General features: G+C 36.7%; 1 protein-coding gene across 4 annotated transcripts in view; it reads left to right on the top strand.

Annotated features, from left to right (window-relative positions):
* Window positions 1-16,816, top strand: part of LOC143150951 (matrix metalloproteinase-2-like) — a 378,361-nt gene that overhangs the window by 359,752 nt on the left and 1,793 nt on the right. For all 4 annotated transcript variants that reach the window (XM_076319589.1, XM_076319607.1, XM_076319580.1 and 1 more), the window contains one exon: window positions 15,978-16,420. In XM_076319589.1, the coding sequence (XP_076175704.1) occupies window positions 15,978-16,420 (443 nt within the window). The remainder of the gene's footprint in view (window positions 1-15,977; window positions 16,421-16,816) is intronic.

Below are 16,816 nucleotides of genomic sequence, written 5' to 3' on the forward strand. Positions count from 1 at the left end.
TTCGTTCAACAATCTGATTATACACTTTTTTAGAATATGTGTATTTTAAACATTTTTCAAAAACTATACATTGGATTATTTATATCGAACTAAATAGTTACAATAGAATCTTGATATTTGCAAAGAGTCATGTAATTATGAAGGTAACCAGCTTTTCTTCTTCTTTTGTCTCAAGAACACACAATACTCGTTATTAAACGAGTAACATTAACTTTGTAACATTAACGTTATTAAACCACTCTTTCTACTTATTAATACGATACCAGGAATCAGGTTCGCATACAAGTGATATTAATACTATTTTCATAGTACTATTACTTCGAAGTAGCAGTATCGAAATACTATCACTTCGAAGTGGTAGTATCGAAGTACTATTGCTTCAAAGTGGTAGTATCGAAGTACTATTAAAGTGGTAGTATCGAAGTAATATTAAAATGGTAGTATCGAAGTAATATTACTTCAAAGTGGTAGTATCGAAGTACTATTACTTCAAAGTGGTAGTATCGAGGTATTGTTACTTCAAAGTGGTAGTATCAAAGTGCTATTACTTTGAGGTGATAGTATCGAAGTACTATTAAAGTGGTAGTGTCGAAGTACTATTACTTCGAAGTGGTAGTATTAAAGTACTATTAAAGTGGTGGTATCGAAGTACTATTAAAGTGGTAGTATCGAAGTACTATTACTTCGAGTTGCAGTTATCGAGATTCGACTATACTTGCAAAAAGTGCAGGTACCTCTCAAGTAACAAAGTATTTGAATTGCATGGAATCTCGAATAACAAGGTCTCTTAGTTTATTGCGTTTTCCATTTTTATACGGATCCACGGTCTCTAATTGCACGTGTTTCAATAACACGGAACGCAATCTCCAAGTTTGTATGAATCTGAAGTCTCGAGTAACAAGGTTTTGAATAACACGGAATTAATTGTCCGTGTTACTCTGGTGTAAACATCTGATGGCCTGGTGTAAACACGTGATGTATTATTTAAACGTTGCAGCAAATTGTCGAATGAGTTGGAAAAAACCTAACCTAAAAAACATTTTCATTTCCATAATTAATTCAAAGGAAATAACTGCGATGCAGAATTGAAAAAATCGAAAAATTGTTCGCTATATATTTCAAAAATTCATCCATTCGAGAATATGATTTCCAAAAATTTATTTTGACATTCGAAAAAGTAACAAAGTTGTAGAATACTTTCGAAAGCGTATCATTTATTCTCGAACCCATCATTTATCAAATTTTAACACGTTTACCTCGATATTTGATTTACCTCAGCTTTGATTTTTCATTTTATGAAATTTATCACTTCAAAGTATGTTACTAAACTACGATAAAAAAGAATTATCAATTTTTCAACTCAAAGTTAAATTACAAATATAACCATATTTTTCGATCCAACAAAATATGGTTACCCACTCTTAAAGGAGAGACTTCAAATTTATCAAAAGAACCTCACATTTATCATGCTATGTGTAATTGGTACAAAAATGTCTAAAGATATACACAATGCATAAAGTTCATTTTTCAAAAGACCTGGTAATCACATTTATAACAGAAGTAAACATCGAAAACTTCATTGTTGATGTCACGTCGAGGTTTCGCCCCGCTTACATGATCCATAGCGTCCAACAATGGGTGTCGTTCAATGGAACGTAACTCCCACTGAACACACTCTCGCCAATTTTTTTGTTTTTCTTTTTCTTTGTTACTTGGAGAGAAATCCCTTTCATTCGTATCGCGATGCGGTGCGATGCGTAATAAACGTTTCTTTCGAGACACTTCGCTCTTTGTCTTAATTACCTCTGCCTTCCGATTACCCTTTTCTTCTCGAAGGAGCCGAAGTTTTTTTGTCGGCAGTTTCCTTCCCTCGCTACAGCGTGCTGTTTAATCGAAAGTTCCACTCGAGTTTTACCGCTGCAGCACTCGTGTTTCTTTTATCGTTCCACATTTCTTCTTTGCCGACACGAAAACTCGCCCGGTTTTCCTTTCATCGTGCACAAGCTCGCCGTTTTTCGTACTGGGGGAACTTTCAAAGTTACCGTACGTAATGGTAAATAAACCGAAACACCAAAATCTCGTTCATACACTACAGAAAATTTTCCACCGCGGTGGCGAATAATCCAAAAAAAACCCTCGAAACAAAGTGTTTGAAAAGTCGAGGCAAAGAAATTTGAGAAAATTTACGCGCAAACATTTTTATACGTGTATTCGTACAGATCTGATTATTGTAGTGACGTACATAGCGTAAACAAAAATTACACGAGTTTGAGTAGTGTATATATAACACGACGACAAATATCTTTGTAGATGGCGCCACAGAGGAAACTTGAAGATTTACTTTGTTTTGATTTTTATTTTGGTTCTTTCTTTTTGTGAATAGATGACCAATTTTTTCTGACAGAATTTAAAGTTCCACTTCTTTTTTCCAATGGAGATACCATTTCTGGTGAACATTTTTGAAAATTTTGTTTACGAAAACTTTTGTTTCGAATGCTTTCTCGTAAAAATTTCACAAAATGTGTTACGACAAATCTAAAACGAAACCAGTAAATTTCACGAAAAACAAATCAAATAAATTGTTTCTGTATGTTCTCCAAAGCGACGAATCCGAAATCTAGAATCTAAAAACAAAATGTAATTTCTGTAGCAGAATATTCGTCGGTGTCAATTTCCATTAATATTCTCGAGAAATCCAAATTTATAATATCGCTCCTAAAGGCATAAGTAACGACAATACAATAAAAGACATAAGTAACACTACAATAAAAACATTTTACACCAGAGGAACAGCATGTATTGAGTTGTTCGGAAATTTATTTCCTTTTTTCTTGATGAAAATTTTAGAGTTTATAACTAGAGGTTACAACGACTTTCTTAGAGTGTATAAACATTTTATTAAATTATATATACCCACTTTCTGACCGGTGGGCTCCCCCCTCCCTTTTTTAGTCTCTCCAGAGTAAATCGTCCGAGGAGCGAACGAAAAGTATAATGAAAAATGATGACGGAATTTTCCAACGGGCCTAATGTTTGTGAAATCAAGAAAAAAAAGAAAAGAAGTTTCCAGTAGTGTCTTCCAGAATAACAGTAGTGTCTTCGGGTCTCTTCGCGAGTCACAAAGAGAAACAGCTCCTTCGGTCGATGCTTAGCAGAGACGATTTTAAAGGGCTTCGTGTACTAAGCCTCTTTTCTTCCTTACCATTTCTCCAACCGAAGAACCCTTTGTCGTGTCCGCTGAAAGCGCCTCCATTCCGAAATCTCATTATCCGAAAGAGAGTCGGTTCTAGCGGCTCTCGAGCCGCATACCAAAATCGTAGCCTTCCGTTTTACTGTTGTGGACTCCTTGCACCGTCTCCATTAACCCTTGTTTTTTTCACCCCCTTCCAAATAAGTAAGAAATCCAATAGTTTGCACCACCACCAGCACCACCAACCCCCCCTGAGAAACGTTCGAGAAGCCTCACGACGTAAATCGCCGCCACGGAAAAAGTAAACGGAGCTTAAACTCCGACAGCCGGCTCGTAGCTCGGGCATTTGCATTCAAATTTCGTGAATCGGATCGGGGAAGCAGGAAGCGGCAATTGGCCGACGACTGAGCAAGAACAATTTCATGAAATCGATCACGCTGCAGAAAAGTTTTTTTCATTTACTCGCGGTGAAACTCCGATCCTCTTGTTTGCTCCGGCATCGATAGAGTCGCGGGAAAAGACTTTTCCAACCCGAGATTGTCGTTGTAGTTATTCCCCGATACATCGAATATATACGTTATTCGTAATCGAGGGGATGGAAACTAACCTCACAATTGCAGACGAGACACTTATTTGGTTAAACATGTGACGAAGAAAACGATCTTGAAATAATTAATGGAGAAAACGGTATTGAATGTAAGAAAAGTTTCTTCGTCGAATGATAATTAGATTCGAGTAACAACTGTACCAAGTTGTACGAGCGAGATGTACACGGGTCCGTTTGGACCCACGCCAAGATGTTTCTGTGCGGGTTATTAGAAATTACGTAAGTATTTTTACCAATTATGTATTTATCTTTTTCTTAGGGATTTCTAAGAAATCACTATTATCGTGTAATAATTAGAAAAGCAAATGAATACACTTGTGTACAGTATAAATTATTTTTACTTTACATTACAACTCGAGCTAAAAAAAAACAGGTTTCGCGTGTTTATATAAATAGTTTTCTGTAAAAAGTAAAAATACATTTCTCGCGGTACTTGTTATCGCTTACAGCGATGGGTCCGAACAGACCCGAACACCACCGGACGAGGAATGAACTTTTGATCGATAGTATACCGATGCACGGTGGAGCATCGACCGTGTTAGTATTCACGCGACTAGACCGTTTGCCACGCTTTAATTAGGGATCATTAAATTATGAATCACGGCTGTATTCTCCCACCAAATTCGATTTTGTTCAATCACCTGGCAGTAAAATCAGCACTGAGTATTACCGAGTAGCTATTTCTTTATTTTAATGTTTAAAATTACATCAACCCTCCTAGGTTATTAGTGTGCTTTGAAATTTCACTCTGCAAAGTAAGATTACTGTTTACCGATAGCTTTTTTTTTTATTTCAATATTTAAAGTTACATCAACCCTCCTAAGTTATTCGTGACCATGTTAAAAGAGGCAGTAATTAAATTTGAAGTATAAATTTACACAAAATGATGAAATCTTTTCCCGAGTAGCTTTGAAATTTCCCTTTTGAAAGAAGTGTGCCCAATTTACAGTTTCGACCAGGAAACAGTTTTCGCTAGTCAGCGTATTTTGTGATTACGGTATCCTGTTATCCATTGTATACATTGTATGCGCCCTCTCTGTACGTTGTTGATTTTGTTCTCTGGACAAACAAACCAAGATTGTTACGAAATAATGGCGTTCGTGTTCATTCCCTTTCGATGTACGTAATATTTTCCGGCAACTCTGACTGCTTTCCACTGGACGTCGAAACATGAAAGGTATGGAAAGTTTCCTTTCCTCTTCTTTCACGTAGTCCCAACGATGCAATTTCGTTGATCGTTCTTTCGCAACTACCGTGATAGCAGTTTCTCAGTCGAGGACAAATTCCATGTTCGTCGCGCTGATGCAAATTGTTTGAGGAAAAAACATTACTCGACTTCCAGAATCGCTGCATTTCTATTCGTGCAGTGGAAAAGGGTATTCCACCTCGATGAAAAAATAATACGCCTTCCTAGTTGCATCCTGAAGGAGGTGCTTTAATAATTTGAGAATCTAGCGGAAGGATACGTAGCTCTTTTGGATTTTTTTTTAATAAATTTTTTCAAAGTATGTAATTTACGAACGAAGAAAAATGTTCGTAATGATAATGAACTGTTGACAATTTGAAAATTAAACGTTCGAATAATATCGATGTAAGGCAGTTTAATTAGTCTCTTGAAAAAACGAACTATCGTGATGCTCGAGTTACGTGAGTCACAATTTTATCGATTATTAATTAACGTACATGTATACTGGTGAGTAGTATTTACAAATTAAAAGTGTCTATCACAGGTACGAATACGTACCGATTGTTGATCAATGTAACCCTAATTTACGTATCTCTTGGTCGTTAATTTTGGTTGTGGTATAGAAAAAGACCCGAAACAAAAAATCGAAATCGTGACATTGTTAACAATAGAAATGAAATTTCGAGAGACTACTTTTCAAAGATTGTTATACTTTGAAATCAGTGCTCGCAAAATTATATTTAATATCGAAAATATTAATAATTTCACGGCAAATAGTTACGTTAAAATTGTATCGAATGAAAACACGAACGTTGTAATAACAAATTTCCATCGTTCGCTGTAAAAATGAAAGATGGCGTAGAATTAGGTTAAGGAGGTTATTATACGCGTCTCGAGTCGAAAAATGTGCAATATTTGAAATTTTTTGTTAAAAAGAGGCGTAAAATTAAAATTTTAATTAATATGTGTGCCAAGATATTGCGCGATATTTTTCATGGAATTCACTCCGATAATAAACCAGTTATTAAAATGTGTATCCGCGTTATTTAATTTGTGTAAATATATGAATACTTTCTTCCTCGCGTAGTAATATTCCAATACTTTCTTATTCGAAGAATAAAATTCCAATACTTTCTTATTCAAAATATAAAATTTCAATAGTTTCTTATTCGAAATATAAAATTTCAATACCTTCTTATTCAAAGAAAAGTACACGAAAAATTTCTTATTCGAGTAATAATATTCCAATATCTTCTTATTCGAGTAATAATATTCCAATACCTTCTTATTCGAAGAATAAAATTCCAATACTTTCTTATTCGAAATATAAAATTTCAATACCTTCTTATTCAAAGAAAAGTACACGAAAAATTTCTTATTCGAGTAATAATATTCCAATACTTTCTTATTCAAAGAATAAAATTCCAATACTTTCTTATTCAAAGAAAAGTACACGAAAAATGTCTTATTCGAGTAATAATATTCCAATACCTTCTTATTCGAAATATAAAATTTCAATACCTTCTTATTCAAAGGAAAGTACACGAAAAATTTCTTATTCCAGTAATAATATTCCAATACCTTCTCATTCGAAGAATAAAATTCCAATACTTTCTTATTCAAAGAAAAGTACACGAAAAATTTCTTATTCGAGTAATAATATTCCAATACTTTCTTATTCGAACAATGATACTCGAACACTTCCTTATTCGAATAATAATACTATATTCAAATACTCGAACGTTCGAAGCTTACCCGTACTATTCGAATAGCTACAGAACGCTCGAATATCAATTATTCGAATAGCCCCCAGCACTATTCACGATCAACATTTCCAACGAATACACGAGCGCGGATATTTTCAGCTGCGAATCGGGAATATTTCGATAGTGGAAAAATAAAAACAATGTTCGTCCACGTTGAATGCTCCTCTCTTGGAACACGATGGCACAGCGTTCAGCACATTTTCCCTCCGGAGAGGCAACCGTTTCAAAACACGTTCATTATCCCGCTCACTGGAGTTTCCTGTTTAATCCTTCCTTACTCTTGGAAGAAGATAATTCTCCGCCGGGACCGTCGACATAAATGCATTCCATTGATTCCATCTCGATGCACGTAAATTATCGACCAAATGACCAACTTCCCGGATCTCTTGCGTTTTCTCCTCCTCGTATTTCAAAAATTTAACCAACAGTTACAGTAACCAACAGTTACATTTTTGTTCCCTCTTCGAACTCTCGACCCCATCCTGGACGACCGATAACGACGAAAAATGACAAAATTTATGGTTATTGAAGACAGATTCACGGTAAAAAAATATTTGCGTCTTCCAAGGAATCTAGACTAAACACGTTATCTTCGAAAAGTTCCCAGACCGACTGTCCTCCGAGAGGAGGCATTAACGAAGCCATCTGGTTGAAATTTATGCACGAAGTGTCCCGTATAACATACGGGACCCACTTCAGGGATGGAATTTAGCAAAAAACAAGGTAATTATGGACGTTACTAACGACCTCGCCGATTCCAAGGTCATTATCCTCGACCTTTGAAGTTTCAGGTATTACAAGATAAAAGCGAAGCAACATTAACGTATCGCAGAAAATATTGTACGTTTCGATAATTCGTGATTCCTGTAGTTTTTGAACAATCGAAGAATTTATATGTATTAATGAACCACAGACTTTATTCATCGTCCTTTATTTTTTAAAATCTTCGATTGAATAAGTTGACGTTAAGAACGCATTTTATTAATATATTCGTTGCGTTGCAAACTCTCCGTAAATGTGTTTCGAAACACTTGAAATAAAATTCAAAACAATAGAATTGGTCATTGTTTGTTTTAATTACAATATTTTTCTCTTCCCTCGATCTTTCTTCATCAAATTTCTAGAATCTAGAATTTCTAGAATCATCGATCTTCCAAATCATTTAGCTCCTCGACAACATCCAATCTCAATTTTGTTCTTACCGATTTTTCGACTAATTAAAATCAACAAGAATTCGTGAACGAAGATACAAAATCTAACGAGATCACCTTTGATAATTCCTCGTCCATCTTCGTAGCTCCTCGATAATCGTACACCTTCGTGAGATCAACCTCGATACTTGTTCAACGAGCGTAACATCATTCCTTCCGTAAATTTTACTTAAATTATATTTGCATCGAGTTTCGACAAATCGTTCTCGATGTACGTCACGCGCAATTTCGTACTCCTTATTCCTCGATCGCTCAAGATTAATTCGACATGTGACACGTGTCAATTATTTGACCCAATCGAGGCGGATCCGATCGATAAACATTTGGTCCTTCGAGCCGCATTTAGCACGAAACAACATTAGAACGCGATCGACGAGACCGGTATTAAACGGTCCGAAATGGAATACATTGAATACACGTTTGTACTCCTGTAACGTATATTTGTATATCGTTACGTTGTTATTCGTTACAACTCGTGTACAACACACATCAACGATATGTTGTTGTGTTGTTATTCGTTGCAACTCGTGTACAACACACATCAACGATATGTTGTTATTCGTTGCAACTCGTGTACAACACACATCAACGATGTGTTGTTATTCGTTACAACTCGTGTACAACACACATCAACGATATGTTATTATTTATTGCAACTCGTATACAACACATATCAACGATATGTTGTTATGTTGTTATTCGTTGCAACTCGTGTACAACACACATCAACGATATGTTATTATTCGTTGCAACTCGTGTACAACACACATCAACGATATGTTGTTATGTTGTTATTCGTTGCAACTCGTGTACAACACACATCAACGATATGTTATTATTCGTTGCAACTCGTGTACAACACACATCAACGATATGTTGTTGTGTTGTTATTCGTTGCAACTCGTGTACAACACACATCAACGATATGTTGTTGTGTTGTTATTCGTTGCAACTCGTGTACAACACACATCAACGATATGTTACGTTGTTATTCGTTGTAAGTCGTGTACAACACACATCAACGATATGTTGTTACGTTGTTATTCGTTACAACTCGTGTACAACACACAACGATATGTTGTTATGTTGTTATTCGTTGCAACTCGTGTACAACACACATCAACGATACGTTCTTATGTTTTTATTCGTTGCAACTCGTGAACAACACACATCAACGATACGTAATACCACTTGAACGAGCTCTTGCGATATTAATTAACTCGTAAGAGCATCGTTCAACATCTAACCGCGGTAATCGTCGATTGTTGACCAGTTACCCGTTAATTCACTGCGACGTTATAATAGCAATTGTCACGAGCTCGCGAAGCACTTTGTTAAGTGATTTTCGAGCGGCTACCATCGAACCGATTTCGATCTTTCGTGCCGCGGTCTCTTTGGTCTCCGATCTGCCGACGTGGCAGCTGCATTAAAAATTCATTAGCATCGGAAGAAGTGTCACTTAATCGCGAGTCACTTTGTCACCTGTGCGGGTCGTCCTTCAGTTAAAAGGGAAACCTGAAGTCGGGATAAAAAGCGTAAAGCAGAATAGCCGATGTAGAGAGACTCGAAGATATAGAGATGAGCGTTTTAATGCCGGCTAAAAGTGGCTCTTAATAAAGGTTAATAACGTAATTGGTAGGATAATAAATCATCGAGGTTTTTCTTTCTTTTTTCTCACAGTGTAATAAAAACCGACTTTAATCTCGCAGCGAGTGGGAGTCCATCGACCTTCGAAATACAGAACGTCTGTTTCACAGTTGTACGATATTGATTAAATAAAACGCGAACGATCGGTTTTCAATCTTAGTTTCTTCCCGTATTTCGCCAACCATATCTTGCGTATGGTTATCTTATCGACCGTATTGTTCTACAGAGAACTAAGTTTACTCGAAAATTCCAGAAACTGTGAATTCGTATTTTCTAAGAACGTGTAAATAAATGATGTTAGAATAAATGAAGAAACAACGAAAGAAACAAAGTCAACGTCAAAGTGTGACCTTGAAATTTTGTCGAGAAAGTTGATTGCGTTTCGAAAAAGATCTCGCAATTTTTACCTCGAATTTTCGATTACCAACTGAGAAGAAGAACGGTTAAAATTTGTCCATAATGTTCGAAAATCGGAAGAAAAAATAACGAGAGCAAGCGATATCGAATGCGCTTGCTAAACGTTAATGATTTCGTTAAAAAAAGAAGGTAAACGCTTTCATTTAAAAGTTCAAAGTCGTCTTGATCTATACGGTAACCATAACCTAACCTGTGGAGAAATGAAACTTTCGTTCCAGATGGCGCTCGTTCGAACGGATTTTGTTAAAAAAAATTGTTTTTTTTTTACCCTCGTATGCAATCGTTTCCAGTGAAAAATTTCGCTCAAAATGTTCGTTTCTCGAACGAAAGCGAAAGAAAAAGATCGATCGCGTAAGAAATAAACGCGTAAGAGACCCGTTAAGTTTTTCTCGAAAACTAACCTCTAATTACGAACGAGCGAGAAGTCAGTGACGATGAACTTTATGCATAATACATCGCGTCGCGCAAAGTATACATCACACGCAAACTCCTCTATCTGCATTATTGCATTATTCAGGGACGGTGTGTGTTCCACAATCGAATGATAATTAATATTCGCTAGGGAGCTACCAATTACCGGAATCCGCGCCCGGGTGAACGTCGAAGAGAGAGAAAGACCGTAGAAACGGATAAACGGACTGGGAAGACAAACTCTACGACTTCCTGGCCGCCGAATCTAATTTCATCCCTTAACCGTCGATGCAATCACAATGACGACCGTCGATAATTGTCCGTATCATCGTCCGTGAATTTCGAGAGGCTCTTTTGCTCGCGTCGACGAAGATATTCGCTTAAGTAGACTCGTCCGGTGTAATTAACGCAATCGCGACGAACCGATTATGGGTTACCTTGGCGTTTGGGTGTTTTGGGTGTTTCGACGAACGAGAGTGTTGATCGAAACGACACGCGGTTAATTACTTATTGCAGTGGGTGGAATATACCGCTACAGTGGAAGGCGGAACTGTACACGCCCCCAAGATCGACACTCCCCCCACTACTACTCATTAGCACGCAACTAATGAAATACGTGTTTCTTTAATACGGTAACTCGAGTATTTTGATACTGTAGGTTTAATTTTGACAAATTTAAATCTACTTGTTGCTCCTTTTAAAATTAATCAATAATTGTTTATCAAATGGTGCAGAGCATCTTTGGTGGTTGATCGAAACGACACATGGTTAATTATTTATTGCAGTGGGTCGAATATACCGCTACAGTAGGAGGCGGAACCGTACACGCCCCCAAGGTCGACACTCCCCCCACTACTACTCATTAGCACACAACCAATGAGATCGACGAGTAGGAATATCCGTGAGACGCTGAATTTTCAAGAATATATGTTTCTTTAATATGGTAACTCGAGTCTAATTTTGACAAATTAAATCTACTTGTTGCTCCTTCTAAAGTTAATCGATAATTGTTTATCAAATGGTGCAGAGCATCTTTGGTGGTTGATCGAAACACATGATTAAATACTTATTGCAGTGGGTCGAATATACCGCTACAGTGGGAGGCGGAACCGTACACGCCCCCAAGGTCGACACTCCCCCCACTACTACTCATTAGCACGCAACCAATGAGATCGACGAGTAAGAATATCCGCGAGACGTTGAATTTTCAAGAATATGTGTTTCTTTAATATGGTAACTCGAGTCTAATTTTGACAAATTTAAATCTACTCGTTGCTCCTTTTAAAATTAATCAATAATTGTTTATCGAACGATACAGAGTAATTTCTACAATTACTTGTTTTGTGTTTTTTTAACTATCAACGTGTACAAAATAGGTATAAAATAAAAATACTCAAAATCAAAAGAAAAATAATAAAATTGATATTTTAACTATTTTATACATTTTTCTTTAACCCATATGTAAAACACAGTATCGTTTAAAATACTCGAGGTCACCTTGATGTCTTTAAAAATTCAAAATAGATCTTGTTTCATGATCCTCGAGTGTAACATATTTAGTATATAGAGTTTCTGAATAAAAGGTTAACGAGGTAATTTCAAAAAACAATTCTTATTCACTCACCCTGTACAAATACATGTCGTAACGCACCTAACGTACATATTTATTTAACATACAATCAATGGCTCGTTAAACAGAGATCCTACCTGCCCTTCAGGTTGTTACAACCCAATCCCGATCGCATTAACCACCCGAAGGATATTACCCTACTATTGATTTATTTCCAACAATTATCGAGATAAAGCTCGTCTAATCTCGATGCCACTCACTGATGTCGCTCAAGGCCACTTCCCCGAATATGAATCATGCTACCACGCTCCTGCAGATTTGCACGAATAAGACGTAAGATAGTGCGCCGGATAGCTAGACAGTATAATGAGGATTACTCCTCGGTGGTCTTGAGAGGTCCATTGATTTTGATCCGACTACAAACACCACCTTGGCTCCACCGCCGCACAATGGTTCGGAATCCTGATCAGTAATCCTCGAATACGAGATTCCTTTTAAAAAATCCTTGCTCGTCCCGCATTGAACTTCGATAGTCGGGAAACAGCGAACAGTACGGTTACGTATACCCTTCTGTTGGTTGTGTCTCGGTGGTCTTGAGAAGTTTATCGATTCTGATCGAATATTACGTAAGAAAGGAATCCGAAAATCCAGACGGTAATCCTCGAATACGAAATTTCTTTTGAAAAATCCTTCTTCGTCCCACATCGAACTTCGATAGTCGTGGAATAGCGACGTATACTCGATCCAACGAGACGAATTGATAAAGAAAAAGAACGAAAAAGGACCATTTGTATGGAATTCGTGCGATGGAAGAAGACAGACTGTGAGTTCGAATTGTTGTCTTGCTCACGTTGTTTAGATCTGTTGATTCCTCTGCTTCGATCCAGTATAGTTTACAGAGACTACTCACCTGCTCTTTGCATTGGTTCGTACTACACGTTTGTCGATTTCGTTTGTTTAGTTGTCTTTGTTTCCAAAAAAAAAGGATTTCTTCCAGAATCCAAAAATCTTGACCATGATACTCGAATACGAAATTTCTTTTTAAAAATCCTTCTTCGTTCTACACTGAGCTTCTCTAGTCGTGGAATAGCAACCACTGGTGCAAGTATGGTTGCGTCTACTCTCCTGCTCGATGCACCGGTTCGAATTACATCTTTGCATACTTCACTTGTTTCGTTATCGTCTTTTTCAAGGAAATATATCTTGCAGGGTATCGTTTCTCCAAAATTCTGTTCACAATGCAGTCTGTTTCAGGAGATGGGTTATTTTTCAAATAAAACATCAAACAACACGAGAAACGAAGAAAATTCAATTCTATATCGGGAATGTTTGTAATTTCAGTCGCATACTGAAATAGATATCCGAGGATCTTGAGATACTCGATCTTTTATCGTGTAGATGTTACTTTTGGTGATCTGTTTACTTCGAAACCCTGACAATTTAATAATATTTGAAATATCTTACTTTGATAAATTAGCGGAGATTTGAAAAGTTTGTATTTATGATTTTCCATGTAGAAATTTCTTCGAGTATAAATAATTAATTTCGTAGAAGTATATGCAACGAATGTTTATACACTTGTATCCACGTTTAGTACGATATCGATCGAATCGAAGTAACACAAGGAAAATGGAATTTTGATTTCTTCGAAATAAATACTGTTCTTGCTTGGAACAATAAGGAGGAAAGTTTCCTAGATATAGAGTTTATTTTAGTACGGACGATAAAGAGGAATTTACTTTATACGTGCGTTAAATTTCAAGTCAATTCATCTCTCGCTTTACGAGATATCATGGCAACCAACTTCAGAAACGTAACTTCGCGGAAAACGATTTTAAAGTTTGGCTTACAATGGGAGTATTATACACAAACTCGATTCGAACTTACACGATGTTGATAAATTTTCAAATGTCAGCATAATCCTTCCGACGTAATGCTCGTCGAACTTTTGGAACTTAAAAAAGATGTAATAAAACATGAATTTTTTTATTACCTACCAAGTAGACCCTCAAGCTTCGTAAATTTCTTCTAATTAGGTCACTCGCAGCGTTCGTATAAAACGTCCGTTAACAATTTATTTACCTCTACTTTCGACGAAAACTTTTAAGTAAGGACTAATACAGTGGTTGGAACACGTGTTCAAGTTGTTACTGAAAAGTTTACTTCGACAAACGCGGAGGGGGGGACAACTTATTGTGCACATTGCGGAGTTTTCGAAACTCGGTTTATTTTTACACACATTATCGTCAAAAATATTACATACAAGGACACAATTTTTTATTTATTCGCCAAATTATTCTGAAAGAACATGGTAAACAAAAATACTAATTCTTCACATAATAAATTCAATCCTGTATCTTTTTTTAAATACTGTAATAAATTTTATTCCTCCTTAAAATTCTAAGTAAATGGAAATTTTTCTTAAATAAATTATCATCAATTTCTATTAATTGTAAATAAATTTCTTCAAATTGAACGATCAAAATAATAGTCCATGGTGCAGTGTTCAGAATTACCATATCCTCTGTTTGTTGAAAAATCGTTGTACTTGGCAAATTGATTAAATATTTTTAAAAAAGTTACACGCTAAACCTAGTGTAACAAAGATTCGAGAAACATTTCGCGTAAAATGTTTTAATTGCATGCACGAAATATTTGAAGAACTGTCGGTTCAAGATTTACTTCAGTGGTACTATCAATGGTATCTAAAGAAACATCCGTAGAGGTAAGACTGTCTGGGTTTACACAAATTGTATCCGGTGCGGAGAATACACAAATAAGAATTTCCTTTTTAAGGGGAGATTCCGTGAATGGCGACATGATAAATTGATTTCATCGTGGAGCATAGAATAAATTTTTCTCCTCTCGTTCCGTCGTATTGGAAACGAATTCAGAGCCGGACCATCTTTGGGGGGATAATAGACCTTCGAATTTTTAAATAAGTTCCCTTTATCGTTCCTTTCGTTCCATTAGTATCTTATTATACGAATCACTTGGTCGATTCGCGTATACTCGTATTATAATTAACAACGCGATCGAAGAGTCTTCGAGTTTTGTTCATAAAGTGTGTGTGCTTTTATTACGACGAACTGGCAGCGTTTTTTATCTCTCTTTTATTACGATATTTATTTAATACGATATCGATACTTTTGTTTAATACGATAAAAGTATCGATATTAAGGGATACGAAAATGAAGATTTTAAGAATAAAAATTTTACAATATTGAAACGTAGGTGTGACGAATTGATTTACAAATTTTTGTAACACCGCGATTCTTTCTAATTTTATAATATTTTCGTTTCGTAAGATCCGGATAATCGATGAGAAACGAAGATCAGGGAAAATTGGAAGAAATGATTTTCCATAGCTTCGGTAAAATTGAAATCTTCCTGAACCGTATTGAAAAATATTCAAGAACGTAACGAACGTGTGATATAAACAAATTTCTTTCTTATACAAATCGATGTTGTAACCGGTCTTAAGACCTATATATAGATAGTTATTATCCTATACATAGATAGGTAAGAATTTATATAATTGATCGCATGCGTAACGTAGAAAACTCGTAACGTCTTCAGAAAACGTGCCATGGAATTTAATAATAAATAGTAAATTTTATAATATTGAAACGTAGGTGTGACGAATTGATTTACAAATTTTTGCAACACCACGATTCTTTCTAGTTTTATAATATCGATGAGAAACGAAGATCAGGGAAAATTGGAAGAAATGATTTTCCCATAGCTTCGTTGAAATTGAAATCTTCTCGAACCGTATTGAAAAACATTCAAGAACGTAACGAACGTGTGAAAAAAGCATTCGAAACCGATCGTTTCGACTGGTTGGTAAATCTCGACTGTTAACGCAACGATGCGAAAAGATGAAATCGTTGGAGTTTTCCCGTATTATCCGTCAACGATGTTGGCTCCCAACCACAATGGACTAATGAAGAACGCGCGATCGTGTTTCAGGTGCTCCCGAGGAGAAACTTTGGGCTAATCTACCAGGTGGTCCACCACCTTCGCCACGTCCTACAACGCCCAGGACAACGACGACAAGCGTTGGGACGACCTACAGGCCGTGGAGAACACGACCAACCAGACCGAATCACTATCCAAACGACGACCGACCTCGACGCCCTTATCGTTACCCTCAAAAGCCGGATTATAGAACGGAGAGACCGGAGGATCGACCTCAGAGGCCTCACAAGCCTCACAGGCATCACACGACGTCGACCACCACCACCACCGCCATCACCACCACGACCACCACCACCATGAGAACGACAACAAACACCCAAAGACCGAGGTATCGATGGACACCGATACCAAGAGCCGACGTCCCGGATAAATGCGACACGAGCTATGACGCCATTAGCATTATTCGCAGGGAGATCTTTGTGTTCAAAGGACGGGTGAGCATCGAATAAATGACGATCGATTCGCGTCTAATGAAAATCAACGCTTACAACGGAACACAATCGAAACTAACACGATTGTTCCGTAACGAATTGGCGAGGTGCACGAGATGGTAGGGGAGCTGCTTAAAGGGAAATTTTATACTAAGTATAAGACAGATGGAGCAACCGTGAGATATTTTTTCGCGCCAAGGGAATAAATTAGGATAGATTTTAGCTATTTTCTTTTTTTTTTTTCTTTTATTTGAATGAATTTCACCGGAGATTCGAATATTATACTTGGGTCTAAGCATACTCGATGTTACCCAGCTTCTGATCAAATCTTTCGACACACTGGAGATCTTGAACTATCTTCGAGGAAAAATTAATGAAACGAGACTCGAAATGAGCAAT

Source organism: Ptiloglossa arizonensis, chromosome 1 (assembly GCF_051014685.1).
Source record: "Ptiloglossa arizonensis isolate GNS036 chromosome 1, iyPtiAriz1_principal, whole genome shotgun sequence".
NCBI lineage: Eukaryota > Metazoa > Arthropoda > Insecta > Hymenoptera > Colletidae > Ptiloglossa > Ptiloglossa arizonensis.